Source organism: Sminthopsis crassicaudata, chromosome 2, assembly GCF_048593235.1.
Source record: "Sminthopsis crassicaudata isolate SCR6 chromosome 2, ASM4859323v1, whole genome shotgun sequence".
NCBI lineage: Eukaryota > Metazoa > Chordata > Mammalia > Dasyuromorphia > Dasyuridae > Sminthopsis > Sminthopsis crassicaudata.
Window position 1 is genome coordinate 262,002,609 of NC_133618.1, and position 23,531 is coordinate 262,026,139.

Genomic DNA, 23,531 nt, shown 5'->3' on the forward strand with positions numbered 1-23,531 from the left:
TGTTCACTATTGATTACCTTTTTTTTTTTTTTTTTTTTGTTTCTCTTGAAATCATTTGTGTTTGCTCTTCAGATTTTCTCTGCAGCTCAGTTTTTTACATCATGAATAGGTAGAGTTCTCTACCTATGAATTCTCTGTTTAATGTTTAATGAAACAAGTTTTCTGTTTCATTAAAAATTCATTTTCCCGTCAGGAATTATATGAGAAAAATTACAAAACACTTGCCACAAAAATAAAATCAGATTTAAATAATTGGAAAGACATTCAGTGCTCTTGGATAGGCCGAGCGAATATAATAAAGATGACAATACTCCCCAAACTAATCTATTTATTTAGTGCTATACCAATCAGACTCCCAAGAAACTATTTCAATGACCTAGAAAAAATAACAATAAAATTCATATGGAAGAATAAAAGGTCGAGAATTGCAAGGGAACTAATGAAAAAAAACTCAGAGGAAGGTGGTCTAAGTGTACCTGATCTAAAGCTATATTATATAGCAGCAGTCACCAAAACCATTTGGTATTGGCTAAGAAATAGACCGGTAGATCAGTGGAACAGATTAGATACAAAGGACAAAAAAAGATACAGCAACCTAATCTTTGACAAACCCAAAGATACCAACATTAGGGATAAAAATTCATTATTCAGAAAAAACTGTTGGGAAAACTGGAAATTAGTATGGCAGAAATTAGATATGGATTCACACTTAACACCATATACCAAGATAAGATCAAAATGGGTCCATGATTTAGGCATAAAGAGGGAGATAATAAATAGATTAGAGGAACAGAAGATAATCTACCTCTCAGACTTGTGGAGGAGGAAGGAATTTATGACCAGAGGAGAACTAGAGATCATTATTGATCACAAAATAGAAGATTTTGATTACATCAAACTAAAAAGTTTCTGTACAAATAATACTAATGCAAACAAGATTAGAAGGGAAGTAACAAATTGGGAAAATATTTTTAAAAACAAAGGTTCTGACAAAGGTCTCATTTCCAAAATATATAGAGAACTGACCCTAATTTATAAGAAACCGAACCATTCTCCAATTGATAAATGGTCAAAGGATATGAACAGACAATTCTCAGAGGAAGAAATTGAAACTATATCCACTCACATGAAAGAGTGTTCCAAATCACTACTGATCAGAGAAATGCAAATTAAGACCACTCTGAGATACCACTACACACCTGTCAGATTGGCTAAGATGACAGGAACAAATAATGATAAATGTTGGAGGGGATGTGGGGAAATTGGGACACTAATACATTGCTGGTGGAGTTGCGAAAGAATCCAGCCATTCTGGAGAGCAATCTGGAATTATGCCCAAAAAGTTATCAAACTGTGCATACCCTTTGACCCAGCAGTGCTACTACTGGGATTATATCCCAAAGAAATACTAAAGAGCGGAAAGAGACATATATGTGCCAAAATGTTTGTGGCAGCTCTTTTTGTTGTAGCTAGAAACTGGAAGATGAATGGATGTCCATCAGTTGGAGAATGGTTGGGTAAATTGTGGTATATGAAGGTTATGGAATATTATTGCTCTGTAAGAAATGACCAGCAGGAGGAATACAGAGAGGCCTGGAGAGACTTAAATCAACTGATGCTAAGTGAAATGAGCAGAACCAGAAGATCACTGTACACTTCAACAACAATACTGTATGAGGATGTATTCTGATGGAGGTGGAAATCTTCAACATAAAGAAGATACAACTCACTTCCAGTTGATCAATGATGGACAGAGGTAGCTACACCCAGAGAAGAAACACTGGGAAGTGAATGTAAATTGTTAGCACTAATATCTGTCTGCCCAGGTTGCATGTACCTTCGGATTCTAATGTTTATTGTGCAACAAGAAAATGATATTCACACACATGTATTGTACCTAGACTATATTGTAACACATGTAAAATGTATGGGATTGCCTGTCATCGGGGGGAGGGAATAGAGGGACGGGGGGATAATTTGGAAAAATGAATACAAGGGATAATATTATAAAAATATATATATAATAAAAAATTTAAAAAAATTCATTTTCCCACCTCTAGAATTATATATTCATTTTATCTAGATAAGTTATTTTTGATTGTAAGTCAATACTTTTGCCTTCTGAAATATTGTATTCTCAGCTCTCCACTCCTTTATTGTGGTGATAGCTAAATATTGTGTGATTCTGACTGTGGTTTCTTTGTACTTAAATTCTTTTTCTGATTATTTGCAATATTTTTTGTCTGATCTGAAAGCTCCAAATTTTGACTTATAGTCTCTGGTTCTAAAAAATCTACACAGATTTCTTATAAGATTTCTTAAAATCTGGAACAGCTAGTGGGTATAGTAGAGCACTATCAGGAGAACTTGAGTTCAAATTTAGCCTCAGACACTTAACACTTCCTGGCTATGTGATCCTGGACAAGTCACTTAACCCCAATTGCCTCAGGGGAAAAAATATTTCTTAATGCAATTTTTAGGTTCTTTTGGGGGGCATGGCTTTCAGATAGTCTGTGGATTGATTTTTTTTGAAAGCTTTTTATTTACAAAACATATGCATTGATAATTTTTCAAAACTGACCCTTGCAAAACTTTCTGTTCCAAATTTTTCCCTCTTTTCTGCTACTTCCTCCCATAGATGGCAAGTAGTCAAATACATGTTAAATATGTTAAGATATATGTTAAATCCAATATATTTATACATATTTATGCAGTTATCTTGCTGCACAATAAAAATTGGATCTAGAGATATATTATAACATATTTAACATGTATAAGACTACCTGCTATCTAGGGAAAGGGGTGGAGGGAAGGAAGGGAAAAATCAGAACAGGAGTGCAAGGGATAATGTTGTAAAAAATTATCCATGCATATGTACTGTCAAAAAAAAAGCTATAATTATAAAATAAAAAAAAATTTAAATTAAAAAATTGGATCTAGAAAGAAAAAAAAAAAAAAAAACCTGAGAAGGAAAACAAAATGCAAGCAAACATCAACAGAAAGCGTGAAAATGCTATGTTGTGATCCACCCTCAGTTCCCCCAGTCCTCTCTCTGGGTGTAGATGGCTTTCTTAGTCACTGAACAATTGGAACTGGTGAATCATCTCATTGTTGAAGAGAGCCATGTCCATCAGAATTGAATATCATATAGTCTTATTGTTGCCGTGCACTATGATCTCCTGGTCCTGTTCATTTCAGTCATCATCAGTTCATGTAAGTCTCTCCAGGCCTTTCTGAAATCATCCTGCTGGTCATTTCTTACAGAACAATAGAACTCCATAACATTCATATCCATAAGTATTCAGCCATTCTCCAATTGATGGGCATCCATTTCAGTTTCCAATTTCTTGCCACTGCAAAGAGGGCTGTCACAAACATTTTTACATATACAGGTCCCTTTACCTTCTTTAATATCTCTTTGGGATATAAGCCCAGTAGTAACCCTGTTGGATCAAAGAGTATGCACAATTTGATAACTTTTTGAGCATAGTTCCAAATTGCTCTCCAGAATGGTTGAATTCATTCACAACTCTACCAACAGTGTATCAGTGTCCCAGTTTTCCCACATCCCCTCCAACATTCATCATTATCTTTTCCTGTCATCTTAGCCAAACAGGTGTGTAGTTGATATCTCAGACTTGTCTTAATTTATATTTCTCTGATCAGTAGTGTTTTTTTCATTTTCATAGTCATTTTCATATGACTAAAAATAGTTTCAATTTCTTCATCTGAAAATTGTTCATATCCTTTGACCATTTATCAATTGGAGAATAGCTTGAATTCTTATAAATTGAATTTAATTCTTTCTAATTTTAGAAAAGAGGCCTTTATCAGAACCTTTGGATGTAAAAATGTTTTCCCAGTTTATTGTTTCCCTTCTAATCTTGTCTGCATTAGATTTATTTATATAAAACCTTTTTAACTTAATATAATCACATTATCTATTTTGTGAGCAATAATCTCTAGTTCTTCTTTGATTGCATTCTTATTTATAAAAATATTTTAAACTCTTTTTAAAAATTCATTTCTTTTAGGAATTTGAATTTTACTTATGCTCAAATTGTATTTTTCTTTGAGGCTTTGCCTGTAGATGTTTTCAAATTGTTCTCTTTTTCTGGATTTCTGTCTTAAGCGACTTGTTACCCTAATACCTTTTTCTAGTGAAATTTGCTCATTCTTCCATCCTACTTCCTGACTTTGGACTTTGTTAGGTTCCATCTCTACATACTTGTAGGAATGTCTAGATTGACCTTAGTTCTCTAGGTTCCTATTGCTGCTTTCTTGTGTTGCTATTATGTTATTCCAGATGCTTTAGGAAAGCTTGGGCTGAGGAAATACAAATTTTCAAGGTTTCAAAAGTAGCTTGATTCTCAGGACCAAGTCTGATCACTATCTTCCAGGTCTGAGCTCTACAAATTCCTAATCTGAGTTTGGGATTGCACAATAGATGTCATCCTGCACTGATAGGTTTTTTGTTGTTGTTGTTGTTGTTGTTGTTGTTGTTGTTGTTGTTGTTGTTGTTGTTGTTGTTGTTGTTGTTTTAATGGCTTTTTATTGACGAAACATATGCATGGGTAATTTTTCAACATTGACCCTTACAAACACTTCTGTTCCAACTTTTTCCCTCCTTCCCCCCCCCCCCAATGGCAGGCAATCTATAAATGTTAAACATGTTAAAGTATATGTTAAATACAATATATGTATACATATTTATACAGTTATCTTGTTGCACAAAAAATATCGGATTTAGAAAAAAGGTAAAAATTACCTGGAAAGAAAAACAAAAATGCAAGCAAACAACAACAGAAAGAGTGCAAATGCTATGTTGTGGTTCATACACCTATTTTCGTTGGGTGTAGCTAGTTCTGTTCATCACTGATCAATTAGAACTGATTTGGATCCTCTCATTGCTGAAGAGAGCCACTTCCATCAAATTGATCTTCATATATTGTTGTTGAAGTGTATAATGATCTCCTGGTTCTGCTCATTTCACTCAGCATCAGTTCATGTAAGTCTCTTCAAGCCTCTCTATATTCATCCTGCTGGTCATTTCTTACAGAACAATAATATTCCATAACATTCATATACCATAATTTACTCAGCCATTTTCCAATTGATGGGCATCCATTCTGTTTCCAGTTTCTAACCGTACAAAAAGGGCGGCCATAAAAATTTTTGCACATTGGGTCCCTTTCCCTCCTTTAATCTCTTTGGGATATGAGCCCAGTAATAGCACTGTTGGATCAAAGGGTATGCACAATTTGATAACTTGTTGAATATAGTTCCAAATTATTCTCCAGAATGGTTAGATCTGTTCACAACTCCACCAACAATGCAACTGATAGGATTTGAAGTTAAAATAAACTGCTATTGGATTCAGCTTCTATAATCTAGCTTTAAAACTCTATAGATTTAGAGTTAAAGTTAATGCTTATCTTCTTTGGTTTAGGATTCCTGCCCTGATCATTCCACTGCAGGTATCAGAGTGGTCTAGAAGCCCACTTTCTGCTTCTAGAGGTCAGAGCTATATGACTACTATTTTATTTTATACTTGCTTTTCAGTAAACAACCCAAGATCTACAGCCACTTTTTACTCTGGAATGCTACCTACTATGCACAGATTCTCCTCTTAGTTTATTCTATCTGTGACTATATTTGTAAAGGAACTGTGTTTCTGTATCTTTTAAATGGAGATATTGCCAATATTTACCTCAGTTGTGAGGATGAGATAATTCATTAAAAAGAGTAAAAAAAATACCTTGAAGTGCTATGTAAATGTCAACTGTCATACTTATTATAAATTATATCATCTCATCATTTTTGTCCAAGGGATAATTCACTATCCTAAAATTTTTCTTTTACATTTAATATTCTTCAAATTATCGCACTGATGTACAGTAAAAAGATCCTGGGGTGTTTGGGTTTTGGTGGGTTTTTTTTGTTTGTTTTGTTTTGTTTTGTTTTTGAGTAACACAACTAAGATATTTAAGTTCAACATCTTTACACTCATTGAAAGCATTTTCAGAAGTACATAGCAGACAGGATAACAGGGATTACAATTTACCTTGTCGAGTTCTCAAGTAGTTTTGATTTCTTCCACTAATGTCTATATCTTGAAAACTTTTTATTCCATTTATTTGTTTGAATATATATATATATATATATATATATATATATATATATATATACATACATACATATATACACTCTATATGATAATGTTTTCAATAGATATACTCTATCATATAATATTTATTGAAAACATTGTTCTTAAATTTTTATGGATCAGTGTTATTTCTTGGTGGTTTGAGGCAAGAATTATGTCTTTATTCAACAGTTCCAATATAGTTTATTTTTTAAGGTCTCATAGGTATTTTAGGATCTATATATTTGCAGCAAAGAAATTTTTCTATTTTATTGTCATTATTTATTAATTAGTCCAATCTGTGATTTTGTTAATATGAAATGATCTTGAGAAAACTTGCACTGACATAGACTATCAACACCTATTCTGGAACTAATAGCTATAGAAATTAAATGGGAACACAAATATAGTATATAAAAGAAATAAGACTTGAACCCAGATTTTCTAACTCTGGAACTAGTTCACCATAAAATACCCAGTGCCTTTCATTAATGTACAGAAGACAAAATTGACCCCTATACAGGTTAGATGGTTTGTCCCAAGTCTTACAACTAGTATAAGAACTAGATATCCTGTTGTTTGAAATGTCTTATGTGCTATATTGTTAAATAACTGCTATGTTTTGTAGCAGAAGATGCTACCCTTTAATAATGAGTTACATCTCTAGAGGGGCCAAGTTATACGAATATTTTTAATATTTAATTTCAAAATTCAAAATTCTTCACAATCTGAATAGTTAATTTTAGATACAAACTGGTTTCGCACTAGGTTTTTTCAGTAGGCTTTGATTTTGTTTTGTTTTAGTGGCTGCCAGAGCCCTTTGGTTTCAGATCTCAGAGAGGATGACAACCAGATCTTTGGATTTTGTGGTAGAGATTTTTCTAAATCACTAATGGGGGAAAAAAAAACAAACCTTCTACTTTAATCTTTTCTAGTAATATCTGAAACTTTTAACCCTTTAGGAAACTAATATATCTTGTATTACTTCAGCTAAATTATTTAACAATGATGGCTCTTAACTCCTTTTTTTTTTTTAATCTTTTTCAAGTTTTAATACTTATGTTCAAGCCATTCACCATTCCACATCAGTTTATAATCCCTTTCTTCTCAAAAACAAGGGCTAAGAATAAGTTTTTTGGCTGTCATTAAACTTTTCATAGAGGGTACCAGTATAGAGATGAAGCTAGAGAAAGAGAAGAGGTCTCACCAAAGGGCAAGTAAAAGACTTTTCTCTTTCTTAATACTTATTTTCCTTATTATTATTATGTTCCTTAATACTTCCTATGGGAGGGTGTTTTCCACACTGCTAATAAAACAACTTGTAGCATATCAGATTTAGGATTCTGCTGCAAAAGTTTGGATCTTGGACTTTAAATGAGACAGAATCTATTCTTCAACAAATCTCATTCCCAAGATCCAGGTCTGGATTAGAAATAATGCAAATGACTAAATATTTACTTAAAACTCCATTTTTCCCCATTCTGTTCATTTCATATCACTCAGATATCTTTTGATACTATCTCCTTCTCCTGTCCCACATGAAAAGGTGGGATTTCTTGCCAAGGAAAACCCCATTACATGTATAAATAACTCCATAGCATTCCATTTTCTCCAGCAGATGTTATTTTTCCTCTCTCAAATATATTCAATCTCTCCTAATCTACTGACTACTTTCCTTCCTATGTTCTCAAAAATCCTTCACTTGATAGGTCCTTTTTCTGCCCAATATCCTATCTTTTTTTCCATTATGTGGCTGTTCTTTTTGAGAAGGCTATCTAAGAATTGGGTGACTCCACTTCTCTCTCTTCTCTTCTTTAATTCTCTTAGTATGACTTCCACCCTCATCACTCAACTGTAAGTTCTCACTTCATTTTTACCAATGATCTTTTAATTGCCAATCTAATTCCTTTTCTCAGTACTTACCCTGGAGCTTTCTGTAGTCTTTGAAATGTTGATCACTCTCTTCTTGATATTCTTTTCCCTCTAGATATTCTTGATACTGTCATCTACTAGTTTTCTTCCTACTTTTCTGTCAATCCTTTCTCAGGATCTTCAAGTCACACCCAGTAACTAGGAGTAATTTTCAAGGCTCTGTTTTAGGCTGGCGCTCTCTCTCTCTCTCTCTCTCTCTCTCTCTCTCTCTCTCTCTCTCTCTCTCTCTCTCTCTCGCTCTCGCTCTCTCTCTCTCTCTCTCTCTCTCTCTCTCTCTCTCTCTCTCTCTCTCTTTTTTCTCTCTATACTATTTCACTTAATAAATTCATTAGTTATTTCATCACAATCTTTCTCATGATTTCAATTATTATCTCCATGCATATTCTCAGATATGCTTATCCAATACTAATTTCTCTATTCACTTTTAATCTCTAACTTCCTACTAGACATCTTGAGCTGAATGTACTGTAGATAGCTTATACTTAAGCATATCCCAAAGTAAATTTTTTATCTTTCCCTCCAAATTCTCTTCTGTTCCTAATTTCCCTCTTCTCAGATATACTTATCCAATACTAATTTCTCTATTCACTTTTAATCTCTAACTTCCTACTAGACATCTTGAGCTGAATGTACTGTAGATAGCTTATACTTAAGCATATCCCAAAGTAAACTTTTTATCTTTCCCTCCAAATTCTCTTCTCTTCCTAATTTCCCTCTTGAGGATGCCACCATTCTCTCTTTGCTAACACTGTCATCCTAAACTCCCAATTGATGGGCATAGAACAGCAAGTAATTATTTGTGGAAATTGAATGAACCATATTTGATTATTTGGTGGCTCAGTTCTGGAGCAAGTTTCATTTCCTTTCTATTCTATTGTGGGCCTAGTCCAAATTCCATCATGTGAGAAAATTTTATTCAGTTGTGGGAATTAGGAGAAAACTGTTTGAACCCAATCCTGCATGGCTGGGAGGCTGGATTGTCTCTATCTGATTTAGAGACCCTTAGTCTCTACCTAGGTTATGCTGATCAGGAACCTGGTTAGATCCGAAGATTGATGGAAGAAGTTTTCTAATAATTGTACAGCTCAAGCAACCTATATTTCTTATCTGAAAACTGGCCCCATACTAATGGATCAGTTATTGTTTTCATGTCCCTTTGATTGTTAACAAATGCTTGGAGGATATAGGACAACTCTTTTTCTGAATTCAGATCATTGAACCTGTTTGCTGTTCCTCTCCCAACTTGGAAAGTCCTTAATTTTTCCTCCAATTAGAAATCAGATTTCCCAATGTGATATTTTTTAATTAATTGATCTTATATGACTGTTTTTAATGTATATAAATCTCTCTCTCCTTATTTGGGGTTCAGACCAAACCTGAGACGAAGTCTGGTCCCCAATTTGTCCGGCCGATGGCATGTATTGATTAAACCTTTGTTTCCTCCTTTCATCTCTTATCTGCCACACCTCCCATTTCTAATAAATTACCAAATCTTATCATTTCTATATTATTATCCCTCTTCCCCACCTCCTCTTATTCCATCTTCTTTCCTCTGGCACTGCCACCTACCCTGATGTCATTAATTCACACCTAGACAATTGCAAGAGTTTCCTAGTTGATCTCCTCTTAAGTGTATCTATATTCCTGTCTATCCTCCACACTTGGTTGTCAGATTTTTCTTTCTAAAATGATCATCTGACCATATCTTTTCTTTTCATTAAACTTCAGTGATTCCCATAACCAAATAGAAAGTTCTACTTGGGTTTTTAAAATTAATTTTATAATTATAATTTTTTTGACAGTACATATGCATGGGTAATTTTTTTACATTATCCCTTGTACTCACTTCTGTTCCAAATTTTCCCCTCCTTCACTCTACCTCCCCTAGATGACAGGCAATCCCATACATGTTAAATGTGTCATAGTATATCTTAGATATGTACAATATATGTGTGCAAAACCGAATTTCTTGTTGCACGGTAAGAATTGGATTCAGAAGGTAAAAGTAACCTGGGAAGAAAGACAATAGTGCAAATAGTTTACACTCAATTCCCAGTGTTCCTTCTCTGGATGTAGCTGATACTGTCCATCATTGATCAATTGGAACTGAATTAGATCTTCTCTATGTTGAAGATATCCATTTCAATCAGAATACATGTTCATACAGTATCGTCGTTGAAGTGTATAATGATCTCCTGGTTCTGCTCATTTCACTCAGCATCAGTTCATGTAAGTCTCTCCAAGCCTCTCTGTATTCATCCTGCTGTCATTTCTTACAGAGCAATAATATTACATAACATTCATATACCATAATTTGCCCAGCCATTCTCCAATTGATGGGCATCCATTCATTTTCCAGTTTCTAGCCACTACAAAAAGAGCTGCCACAAACATTTTGGTAATACAGGTCCCTTTCCCTTCTTTAGTATTTCTTTGGAATATAAGCTCAGTTCTACTTGGTTTTTAAAACTCTTCATAACTTGGCCTTTCTTTTCAACCTTCTTAAACTTTATTTCCTTCTTTAGTTGGTAAATGGACAAAGGATATGAATTTTTCAGATGAAGAAATTAAAAGCATTTCTAATTATAATCTAATCACTACTGATTAGAGAAATGAAAATTAAGAATTCTGAGGTGCCACTTCACACCTTTCAGATTGGCTAAAGTGACAGGAAAAGATCATGATAATTGTTGGAGGGGATAGAAAACTGGGACACTAGTGCATTGCTGGTGGAGTTGTGAAATGATCCAATCTTTCTGGAGAGCGATTTGGAATCTTTTGACCCAGCCAGCAGTATGTCCACTGGGTTTGTATCCTAAAGAGAAGGAAGAAAAGGGCCCACATGTGCAAAAATATCTGTAGCAGCCTTTTTTGTTGTGGCAAGGAACTGGAAACTGAGTGGATGCTCATCAGTTGGGGAGTGGCTATACAAGTTATGGTATATGAATGTTATGGAATATTATTGTTCTATAAGAAATGATGAGCAGGCTGACTTTAGAAAAGCCAGGAAAGACTTATAGCAATTGATGCTGAGTGAAGTGAGCAGAATCAAAAGAACATTATATACACTATCAACAAGATAGACTTGGCTCTTTTCAACAATGAGGTGGTTCAAGGCAATTCCAATAGACTTGGGATGGAAAGTTCCATCTGCATCCAGAGAGAGAAAACTATGGAGTCTGAATGTTGGTCAAAGGATAGTATTTTCACTCTTTGATGTTGTAGCTGTTATTTGTTTGTTTGTTATTTTTTTCTTATTTTTTCCCCTTTTCATCTGATTTTTTTCTTGTGTATGACAAATATAGATATATATTTAGAAGAATTGCACGTTTAACCTATATCAGATTGCTTGCTGTCTTGGGAGGAAGGAAGGGAGAAAAACTTAGAACATAAGGTTTTGCAAACATGAAACTATTGGGGAAGAAAGGAAAAAAAACAAACCTTACTTTCTCCACATACTCTGTGATCCAGTGACACTTGTCCCCTCGCTCTTTCTTGTTCAAATCCTGCCTCAGACACTTACTTACACTTATAATTACACTTATGGATTTGAACTCATATTGTCCAGTCTTCAGGGTAGGTACTCTATCCACTGCACAACTTACCCTAACTTCCCATTGTTATTAAGAAAACTTACCATCCTCTCCTAGCTCAGTTTCTAGTATTTCATCATTTTTCTTCCTGCTAAATAACTTGACCAAGTAAATGCTTTCCTTCTCAATTTATTCATTCTTGTGCACTTCACAACAAATCTGATCCATGAGAAAACATTCCTTATAAACTGGCTATGGGTACAAAGTTTCTAAATGAGCCAAATGTGCTATTCCATTTTTTCCAGATTGGGTAGCAAAACTTTTCAGTTCTAATTGGAATACTGATCTATTTGTCATTTAATATATGTAGTATATAGTGGACCATGAGTAGATCCATCATGTGAACTGATTTGAATAGTTACAGCAATAAAGTAATCAAAGATAAAACCTTGATGCTCTTCCCTTTTTCAACCACTTGTGATGTGTCCTTAAAAGCTATTTGAGCATTAACTAATCCATTCCTTTAGCATTTTGACTTAATTCTTTTATCAGATTTTTCTTTGTTTTGTTCTTTCCAATTAGAAAGATTTATAATGAGTTTGTGGGGCAGCTAGGTGGCACAGATAAAAGCACCAGTCTTGGAGCCAAGAAGGCCTAACTTCAAATTTGTCTTCAAACATTTACTGGCTGTGCAAGTTACTTAAGGCTGTTTGCCTTTCTTTCCTCATTTAAAAATGAGCTGCAGAAGAAAATGGCAAACTAAGCTGGTATTTTTGCCAAGAAAACCCCAGATAGGTCACAAAGAGTAGGAGAGGACTAAAAAAAGACAAAAAGTAGTAATAGTTCCTCCAGAACTATCTAGATATGATAACCTCATTTTATAGTTACTGTGTTGTGTTGTACACTGTGCATACTGTACAGTGCCTACTATGTTGTGGCTGTTGAGTTAACATTAAAACATTATTTAGCTACTTTTATTCTAAAATTAACGTTTATGTATTATATGGAACTCAGTCAAAATTTACTTATAAAATTTTTTTTGTTTTCTGAGGATATGTTAGGCAAATAGGAGAAATAAAATCTAGTTTTGTATTCTCTTTACTTTACATTTTACTTTTAAAGAAATGTATCCTTAGTTTTGACATGATAAGAGTTTATTACCATAAACTACTTGCTGTATTTGCTAGCTTCTTGTTTTTTGATGCTGCAAATATTTTAGTAAAGGGGTTTCAACTGTCATGCTTCTTCAGTACACAAGCTGATTGCAGCATCTAAAAGGAATTTTAGCCACTATGTTAGTATTGTGCTATTCTTCAGTGTCAACAGTGGACAATTTTAGGGATCATACTACTTTAGAGAAAATACTGTATAGTTACAGAAAAATTTGAGTAATAGTGACATGTTAGCTCAGTTCAGCTATCAGTGTTTAGCTGCTAATGCTAATTCATTGCCTCATAGCACTGTCCTGGTTCTCATAAACAAATTATATATGCCAATTAAGATGGAAAATACTTCATGCTTTAGTGTGTGTATGCAAAAATCCATAGGTTTATATGTACTTGTATTTTTATTTATTTGTGCTTACACATACACATACATATACATATAGAGAAAGAGAAAGTATATAAGTCTTAGTTGCTGTTAAAAATAATTATCTGGTAGTCAACTTTCTAAGAATAAGTTAGACTGTTCTTTGGAGAATTCATTCTGTAACTAGACCTGTACTCAAGGCTTTTTCAGCTTGCCAGAGCATACATAGCCTTTGAGAACCTAAGAGTCACATCCATGACACAATGAATGTTTACCAGAATGGCACTGGAATGAAGTAGAAAGTAACCATCTTACTCAACTGTCATATTGTGCTTCCTAAAGTGCAAGTCTATCCATGTCAAAGTGCAAGTCTATCCATGTCACATCCCTATTCAGGCCATTTCAGTGTCAACCTATCATCTCTGGGATCAAAATGAAAGTTTTTTTTGTTTTTGTTTTTTTAATCTCTGCATAACTTGGCCTCTTCCTATTTCACTTATCTTTTTATACCTTACTCCTCTCCATTTACTCTGTGATCTAATGACATTAACTTTCTTGCTGCTCCTGGTACAGAACAGTCTATCTCCTGACTCCAGGCATTTTCACTGCCCTGTGTCTAAAATTTTCTCCCTCTTCATTTCCTCCACTTGGCTTCCCTAACTTCTTCAAGTGTCAATTGAAGTTCTACCTTCTGCAAGAATCCTTTTTCTCTGAGATGATTGCAAATTTATCATATATACATATACATTTATATGTGCACACATATATACATACATGTGTGAAATATTTTGTCTTTTATACCACATAAATATATCAATTTATGATTGTTGATATTAATTATGGTTTTAAGTGTCTTGTTTCTGGATTGAGACCAAGACTAGATGTCAAACCTGTTCCTCTTCCTCATTATTTTTGTCGATTTATTTTATCACTGGTACTCGCCAACAGTGGTAACTGAATAGTCTCTTTGTCTCATTTCTGGTCCTCATTGTTCATATTCTGATTAGCTACCAAAACTGTTTCCACAATATCTCATATATTTGTCACCTCCATTCTCTTCCCATTGCCAGTTTAGTAGAAAGCCTCCATTTCCACCTGCCAGGAATATTCTATCAGATCATTCCATCACTAATCCCTCACTTTCTTTCACTATCTTTGTGTTTTGTCATACAACCAACAAGATTGAAACAGTTATCATAGTGGAAGAAAAAAAAAACACATAACTTCTAGTTAGCTCGGCTAACCTAGTTCTTATTACTCCTTATTAATACTTAGCTCTTATTACTCCTGTATTTAAAAATGCTTTATCAGCTCTTTATTGCTTATCAAGTTAACTTCTGACTACTTAATCTGGCACTCAAAATCTTGTAAAAATCTTATCTTCACCTTATACATTTTTAGCCATGTTTCTGATAGATGATGAAATTTGGAAAAGAATTTCACTCTAAATCTCTTAAGAAAGAAGAGCTTGCTAAGCAAATTAATTATAAGCAAATAAAATATACAAATAGTCTATGGTTGAATACCAACAAGTTTATCAAGTAGTACCTTCAACAGCTGTTTTAAGCTTAATGATTAGGCTAATTAGAGATCTATTTGTTAAAGTATTTATACCTAAGATTTATGACTTAGCTCACCCATTTTTCTATTAGCTAATTAAATTGAATATGTGAAATTTCATCTCTTTAAAAATATTCTAAAATTCTAATGTTAGCCCAAGGTAAAGTTATAATCTCTCTAATTAAATGAATTTAGTTGATTATAATTATGGAATGGAAGGAAAAAGATAAAACACTGTTGCATGAATATACCTTGAAGTCCCTTAAAGGTATTTTTTGTTTAAGGACAAAAGAAAACAAGTAATAGATTATTAGCTAATTTTTCCTCATATTTTAATCTAATTTAGATTTCCTAAGCAGGAAAAACTATGAGCTACTTGAGGACAAGAAATGCCTTTCTCTGTATCCTCATATAGAGGACAGTTAATGGTTGTGGACTTGATACTGCTTTATAAATTTCTGTTGTTTTTCATTTGTGTCTGACAACCTTTTTGTTGTGTCAGTCAACCTTTTGGGGGGTTTTCTTGGCAAAGATACTGAAGTGATATGCTGTTTTCTTCTCCAGCTCATTACAGATGAGAAAACTTAAGGCAATCAGGATTAAGTGACTTGCCCATAGTTACTTAGCTAGTAGTTGTCTGAGGTCACATATGAACTCAGGGCTTCCTGACTCTAGGTCCAGCATTCATTCAACTTGTGCCACCTACCTGCCCGTTTAAGCTATCAAATGTCATAAATAAATGTGATTTGTTAAAATAAATGTGATTATTAAAATATGAATAACTTGGTGTATATGAGAAACTAGCCCATCTGGCTTGTGTTTTATCTCCTAATAAAAAGATTCATTCTTACGCAAATCCATGAAATTTCCATCGTAATGTTCTGAGTGGTACAGTTGGTATAGCTAAATGAGATTTTTCAATCATTTAAGTAATTTCAGTTACTTCCAAGATTGCCTAATTACAAAATGTTTGTGGGTTTCCTTGGAGTTAATTCTGTTTTATGATGCAGACTTAAAATGTGAGGACAGGGTGGGGTTGAATCTGGAATTTCCAAACCAATTTGGAGTTTACCAGGAGGTAAGCTTTAGAATCTTTGTCTATTCTGTACCTCTCCCTAAAAAAGGTGTGAAACATGTATGTGACAAATGGGAATTTCTGATCATTTTAATGACTGGGAATTTGGAACCACCCTTTAAACAAAAGGTACCTTTAAGGGACTTCAAAATACAACAATGCATCAGTGTTTTGTCCTTTTCCTTTCATTCCATAAATGAATCAGTTGAGGACGTGGAGCCACCCTTTTCTGCTGACTTATAAATGAAGTCATCAAGAACTAAGCTGCTTTTTTGCCTTATCCTTTCCATTTTCTGGCAAGAATTTTGGACATAGATCAAAATGCTATTATTATCTCCAGTTAACAACAGATAGGGGAAGGGAGAATTCCTTTGCCCACCCCTACTCCCAGTTGTTAATGGCCCTCTTAAGGCAGAAGTGCTTGTGGATTGTTAGTTGTTAGTTGGTTGGTTGTTGTCCTCCCTACTGGAAGAGGACCAAAATGACTTCACTGTTAAGAGTCGAGTTTCAGTGTGTTCAACTGTGGCTGATGAGACCAAAAAGAGCTCAGAATGCTACAGATAGGGCACAAATAGTCCATATGAACATTCAAGGTGGCTTCACGAGTTTTGCACACCTCACATTTCTTTTGGGTTAATTCAATTCTGTTTTGTTCATACAGCACACTACTTTCTCTGATGAGGGCACACTATGCTGGGCAGCTCTGTGTCAGTGTCTTCCATGTTATACAATCGATTCTAAAGTTGTCAAGGTCTCTCTTGACAACTTCAGTGTCCTTGTATCACTATTTCTGACTGTCTTGGGATCACTTCCCTTTGTGAAATTTTCATAAAATAAGTTTTTTTGGCAAGCATACATTTGGCATTCGAACAATGTGGCCAACCTAACAGAATTGTGTACTAAAATTGCTTATTTGTGAACTACTTGTGTGCTGTATGTCTATGAAGCTTGAGAGTTCTTAACTACCCTTTTACTTTCTCCCTTTCTTAGTACAGGTTCAGCAGAGAAATTAGATAAAAGTAGGTAGGTTTTTAAAATGTTTGGAGAACAGTCCTAAATTGTTCCATAAATAGGAGTGGCTTTTTTTTTCTCCCTACAATCTATTTCTTCTAAGTTTGTGATTTCTTTGACAGAAAGAATAGAAATGAATCTAGGCTTCTATATTTGGTATGAGATAGTCTTATAGAATACAACAAAATTCTTGTGTGTGTGTGTGTGTGTGTGTGTGTGTGTGTGTGTGTGTGTGTGTGTGTGTTGTGTGTGTCCCATCTGTCCAGGTGTATAGATGAGTATAGGTGAATTCTTTCTGTTGAAAAAATAAATATCTCCTGCCTTTGAAGGGGGGAATCCTTTTTCTAGTAAGTACACACAATAATCAACTCAAATTGCATTAATGGCCATTAGCCATTAGTCAACTCAAAAATGATGTTGCAAATTATCTTTACATGTAATTGAAAAAAAATAAAATACTATTAAGTAAAAAAAAATGAGGTCCTAAAATTTAAAATAATTTAAAACTGAAAAATTATTCCTTTAAAAAATAAAGATATGTTGATAACTGTTTCAATGATTTTGTTTTCTTTGTAATTCTCTGTGTTTTAAGCATGCAGTCACACTTAAGAATCCTGCTCTGGAGGAGAGAAAGCAAAACCTATTCCAATCCTCCACAAAACTTCCAAGTTATATGCCTCAGTGGGCTTGGCAAAAAGATGGCTTACACCTGTGTAGACTCTAGGTTGGGATGGAGGTAGGATTACACTTACAATAAATCTTTTATTACAAACCATGAATTGTCTTTTTGTTGTTCTTTCTAAAACCTTGGAACTCATTAATATCCTTATAGCTAGCTCGTCTAAAGGATAAAGACACTGGAAATACTGTATTCAAAACTCTCAAATCTTTACCTATAAATTTTTATGCCAGTTATGATAAATTGATCAAAACATTTGACTTAATCATGGTATAGCAGTTACCAAAGATATAAATAGGAAGATTACCAAGAAAACATTTGTATCCAGATTGAAGTTTAGTCCAAAAGTAAAATAGTTTAGTAACATAGACTTACAAGTTGATAAACCTTTCTCTTTTCTATACAAGTATACCCATGAAAAGTCTAAAATTTAAAACTTTCACATTTTTTGAGTGCCAGCAATTTTTCCCTTTTTCAATTCAATATGGGATAGAAGAGTTACTGGCTTTTTGGAGCTGAAGAGCTGCTTCTTAATATTTTTCAGTTAAAATATATTCCCCGATGCAAAGAATCATATCATCAAAATAGATAAACCATTTAGAATGCAAAGAGTTAGTACTGGGTAATAGAAATGTCATAAATTAAAGATATGAATTGAAAAATTTCACATGATTTTCTGAACACATAGGTCAAAGATTGGCACCGATTATTTAACTAGGTGCTGAAGAAAGCTGTGTCTCTTAATGAGAGAAATTATCTTCTAATTAAAAGCATGAGAAATTGAAACTCTTTGAAACAGTACAAAACTGATTTATGTATTTTTTACTTTGAGGAAACATTTTTCATTCTGGATATACTGATCAAATTTGTAAGTTTATGGAGAGTAGAAACTGTGTTTTAGGATTTTTGTAAAACCTAATCCCTCTTCTCACCCTCAATTTCTAGCTGAGTAACTTTGTTCAACTCAAAATGTTTTTAGAGTGAATGAATGATCTTGGTGTAGTGGAAAGAGGTGGACTAAGTGTCAGAGCACTTGGATTCAGATTTTGGCAGTTTACTAGCTTGAGACCTCTACTTGGTTACTTTTTATTTTTTACTTTACACTTTACACCCCAGAAGCTTAGTTTCCTGATCTACAAAATGGAATTTAAGTACTTAACTGTAGATTTCACAGTATTATTTTGAGGAAAGTACTTTGTAAAACTTATAATGGCTTTATGTGAGCTGCTGTCATAATGCTAACTAGATAATAGATTGTAACAAGACCTCCCTAAAATCCTGAAGGATATTAATAGACTTAAAAACTAGGACCTATCTGGTCAATGTACAAGACATAGTTCTCTGGAAAGTGGAGACCATGAAGTAAACTACTTTGCTTCCCCATTCTAGAATTTTTTATGAACAGAAATTGTTATCATGATCCAAAGGGTGCAAAAAATACTCCATCAGCTTTTAGGCAAAGTTTTCACGAACCTAGCCCAGTGTCACCGGTTTTCCAGGTGGCCCAGGGAAAGGAACCTAGCTGAGCTCTCGTCATTTCTACATTTTAATAACAATAAGAGGAGGAGTGCTTAATCCTAGTAAGTGACAGATAAACACTGCAGAAGGCGTGTCCTCTCATCTCCCCTCCGCCCCTTTGGGGTTGTAGGTCACATGAGTCAGGGGAACTTCCCCATTCTCCGTCCCATTCTCTAGTTGGGATTGTGCGAAGTCCGAGAGCCGGGTTAGCAGACATTGGAAGAAGGGCAACCGGAAAATCAAAGCATCTGAAAATGCCCCAATTTACTGTGACTAAGGTAGAGGATCCAGAAGAGGGGGGCGCAACTTGTATCACTCCAGAAGAGCTCAGCTTGGTAGAGGCAAAACCCCGGATTCAGGATTCCCGAGAACCAGGTGAGCGAGGGACGAGGGAGTGGGGGAGCACACCTTTTTCAGCCTGAAGGTGGAGGGTGGAGAACTCAGGGATTGTTCCCGGCTACAAGTTAAAATGACCTTTCATCACGGATCCGCTTTGGGAGCTTTTTATACTCGTCCAAATTAATTTTTTCCCCTTCACAAGATGTATCCTACCTGCTTTTAGAATTGTCAGTAACACCAGGATACTTGATTTTTGCGCACACAAAAAATGAAAAAAGAAGCCTGTGCTTTGATTTTGCATTGAGTGCTGAAATTTTGTCCAAAGACATTATAGTTATCTAGTAACAAGGAACTACATGAGGGCATTAAAACTTAACAGCTTATTAAAATATCACAGAACATGGTTCAGTAGTTTACTACCTTGGACTTTGAAGCTGTCTCTTGACTTTAAAAATTACTTTTATCTTTCCTGGCTCAGTTTACCAGTCTCCGAGTGTTTGGAGGGAACTGCTAGATAATGAAGTAGTTTAAAAAGTATTTTATGTAAGATCAGAAATACTACCATTGTGGTGGCTGTACTTTACATAACAAAAGAGCTTTGTAATATTTGATGAGGGTGATTGCCTCTTATTTTTCTACAAATAACTATTGGTACAAAAGTGACTTCCTGACTGACAGCTTTTGTCAGATTGAAACCAAACCACTGCTTTAGTATATGCTTTTGGTAATACTTGGGTATTAAATATTTATTTAGTATTTATTTAGTATTTAAATATTTAGTATTAAGTATTGTTATAGTGACTTCTCTAAAGCAATGAGATCTACAATATAAATGTTTTTTTCAGGGTTTCTTCCCAGTCTGATATAATTTTGAAGTTTCATCTTCTATTTATCAAGTACCATAAACAATAATAGTTGGGTAGAATAGACTAGCGGGAATAGGTTGTGACCTGCAGAGAAGGAGGTAATTCATCAAGTCCTACTTTCATTGGCATATGGGCTCAGCTGCCATAGAGTGTAATTGTACATCTAGTTTCTGGGATTTTTGAAGACTCTTCTAAAGAAGAATTGTTTTTCTGTTGAGTCAAACTTTTCTTGATCCTGTGCATTTACTTCTACAGTACTTTCTTGTCAATATTCTCCCTTTTCCCCTGGGGAAGCCCTTACAAGACATAGTTCTTGGTTTCATTGAAGTACACAAGCTCCACCACCACGACAAGGCAGTAACCTATTAGGGGTTCTTATAGAGAACATGGTTTTAATCTTTTTTCTGTTATGGAAAATACTAATAATAATTCAGGTCACTTCTTATTGGAAATATAACAGAAGACATTAAGATCATTGGTCCAAGAGGTTATTCTCATTCCATTCAACATAGAATTCATTAAATAACGAGACAGAATGATAAGAAAATTGAGGGCAGCTATCAGCTACTTTGAAATTGAACCTGGTAATCTAATATTTCAGCTAAAAGAAACTGTCTTTTCATAATTATGTCTGAGCCTACACCTGATGAATGTGTTCTACTTTTAGGTATTAACCCTTTGATGCAACATTGTTCATTGTTTTTGCTGTCTTTATTAGTTATACAAAATAGAAACAAGTTCATCCTTCCACATTCATCTAATTTTCTTTCTTATTTAAGCTGCTTCCCATGATCCCAGTTTTACACGATGACGTTTTCTAGCTCCAGAATGTTTGTAGGAAACTAAAATGAGAAATGTTTTTGGGTTACTACTACCCAGGTGTTTTGTGTTGTCTATCTCTCCTAGCTAAAATCCTATTGTTAGACAATCTGCTAAGGGCTGCATTGAATCTCTAATCTATGCGATTATCAAAGAGGTAATCAGTTGAGAAGCTAAGCAAAGACAGAAGAGGAGCATGTCAGTTTCCCAAAAGAACTCCTTACATATATGTAATATGTTTAAGGTTTACAAATTTTCTTTAGAATGACTCTGAAATAGGTGGTAAAGGTATTATTATCCTCATCTTAAATACAAGGAAACTGAGACGGGTTAAAAGTTATAGAATTAATAAGAAGAGAGGACTTGAAACTAGATCCTAGTACCTAGCTTTGCTTGGTTTGCTTGGTTTTGTTCTTTTAGAGCATATTTAAGTGAAGTTGCAGATAAAGCTAATCATGAATAAGGAAAATCATGATTGATAATAAATGTATTCTTGAGTCCTTCCAATGCATTAGGCACTGTGCTAAACCCTGTGGGAGATACTTAGAATACATGAGATACAGAGATAAGATAGATGATCTTTTGCCCTTTTTGGGCTTGAGAAGACAAAACAATTAAATAAAAATATAACTTGCATTCTTGTAATTTGATAATTGATTATAAGATAAAATGTTTAATCAAGACATGAATGAATAATGAATTATTTATATAGGCTTAAAGTTCATACATTGTTTTTCTCACTGTAATCTTGTAATATACATAATACAAATACATTTCACAAATGAGAGAACTTAAGCTCAGAAAATAACTAAAGATTCTGACTGATAAATATGTAGAAACAAGGCTTAGAGCTAGGCTCTAGAGATAGGCTTAGAACTGGCATTCTTAGTGGGGTCTGTGGTCAAATTTCAGAAGAGTCTGTAAACTGGGGAAAAGATTAGATTACATTTTTTTTTTCCACTAAACCGTAAGTGAAATTTAGCCTTTGCATCCCTTCAATCATGAATGTAGGCAGCAAGTGTTTTAGGGAGAAAAGGTATTTTAAGTGTCACTATACCGCTAAAGATGTGCATGACATTAAAAATGTTAAGAACCTCTGGCTTCGAATCATGACTCTATTGTCATTTTTTTTTGCACTTTTTTTTTTTTCAACTGAAGCCTAAAGTAAGCAGAATTTAATCCATGTCCTCTACTGCTAGAACCAGTACTTTTTCTATAGCATCATCATGTCATCTTTTGAAGGAAAAAGAATAAGAATTCAAATAGTACTCATTATGATAAGGTGCTCTGCTAAACAATGAATGATCATTCATTGCAATGAAAATAAATGATCAAAGAGCTCCAGATGTTATGCATCAATTGTTAAACTCTGATAAATAAAATAAACCAAAGAACTACAGAGATTATTACTTCAGCTCTGACCAAAGGGCCACAGAGGTAATACCCAAAGCATAAGGCCTATTGTCAATTCTGAAAAAATAAAACCAAAGCGTTCACAGAGGCCTTCTTTATAATGTTGTAGAAGCAAAACTAGTCGTTTATGCAGGAGAAGACCTAAGGTATCTGATGTTAAACCTTGTTATATAGAGTTTTGACTAGACAAAGAGGTGTAGCCATGGCAGGGAGTGGTAACAACAATAGTGTTGCAAGTTTGCTTAGTGAAAAAAGTCTATTCATAATAGAGCTTCATGATAAGAATTTGTAAAGTGCCCATCAGTTGCTGGACTAAGCAATTTTTTTTTTTTAGTATCTCCTTTAATCTTTACGATAACCTTTCAAGATGAGTATTAATATTATCCCTATATACAGTTGACTAAAATGAAGCAAACAGGTTAAAGGGCTTACCCAGAATCCCTCTGTCAGGAATTCAGAGGCTGTATTTGAATTTGGGCCTTGACTCCAGGCCCAAACAGTTTATCTACTTCACCTGATTCTGATCTTTGAGAAAAGCACATATTTTCTCTTATCTCTTGTTTGATCATGAACTCCTCCCTATCCAAAGATTCAAAAGGCAATTTCTTCTTTGTTCTAATTTGGTTTTGATGTAGGAAATACATATTAATGATTTTTTTTTTCTTTTTCTTTTCAATAGGCACAAAGAGGATGGGAGAAAAAGACATTTTTAATTGTACAACTTTTTCTAAAGCATTTATTGTTAATAATACTACCCAAGAAAAATCTATATAAATCTTAGTGTTTCCTTTCAAAAAATATCCCAAAACAAATAAAAATAATTAAAAGGTTCTAAATTTCCTAGGGTTCCCACAAAATTTTCTACCAAGAAATTTACATTTTTCTTGCCTTTTAATGTTTTCCAAGGACTTTCCTCCCAGCCACTCTGTGAATAACTTGTGGCTTTCTAATTCAGTAAGGAAACCACCACATTTTATGGAGTACCTATTTTACCTAATGTACCTACTATCCCTAAGTTTTAAAGCAATCTCAGAATTCTGTGAAATTCTGTGTAAGAAGAAAGTACATTCCAAACATGGGAACAACTATTGAATAGGTCCTAAAACAGGAG

General features: G+C 34.2%; 1 protein-coding gene across 4 annotated transcripts in view; it reads left to right on the forward strand.

Annotated features, from left to right (window-relative positions):
* The window catches only part of SLC12A6 (solute carrier family 12 member 6), a 98,778-nt gene that overhangs the window by 7,640 nt on the left and 67,607 nt on the right, over positions 1-23,531 (forward strand). The window contains exon 1 of one of the 4 annotated variants that reach the window (XM_074289171.1): positions 19,121-19,358. The exons of 2 other annotated variants lie outside the window; for them this stretch is intronic. In XM_074289171.1, the coding sequence (XP_074145272.1) occupies positions 19,238-19,358 (121 nt within the window). In that variant the 5' untranslated portion in view covers positions 19,121-19,237. Of the gene's footprint in view, positions 1-19,120; positions 19,359-23,531 lie in introns of those variants that run through there. One more of the 4 variants, XM_074289172.1, reaches the window with a different exon arrangement.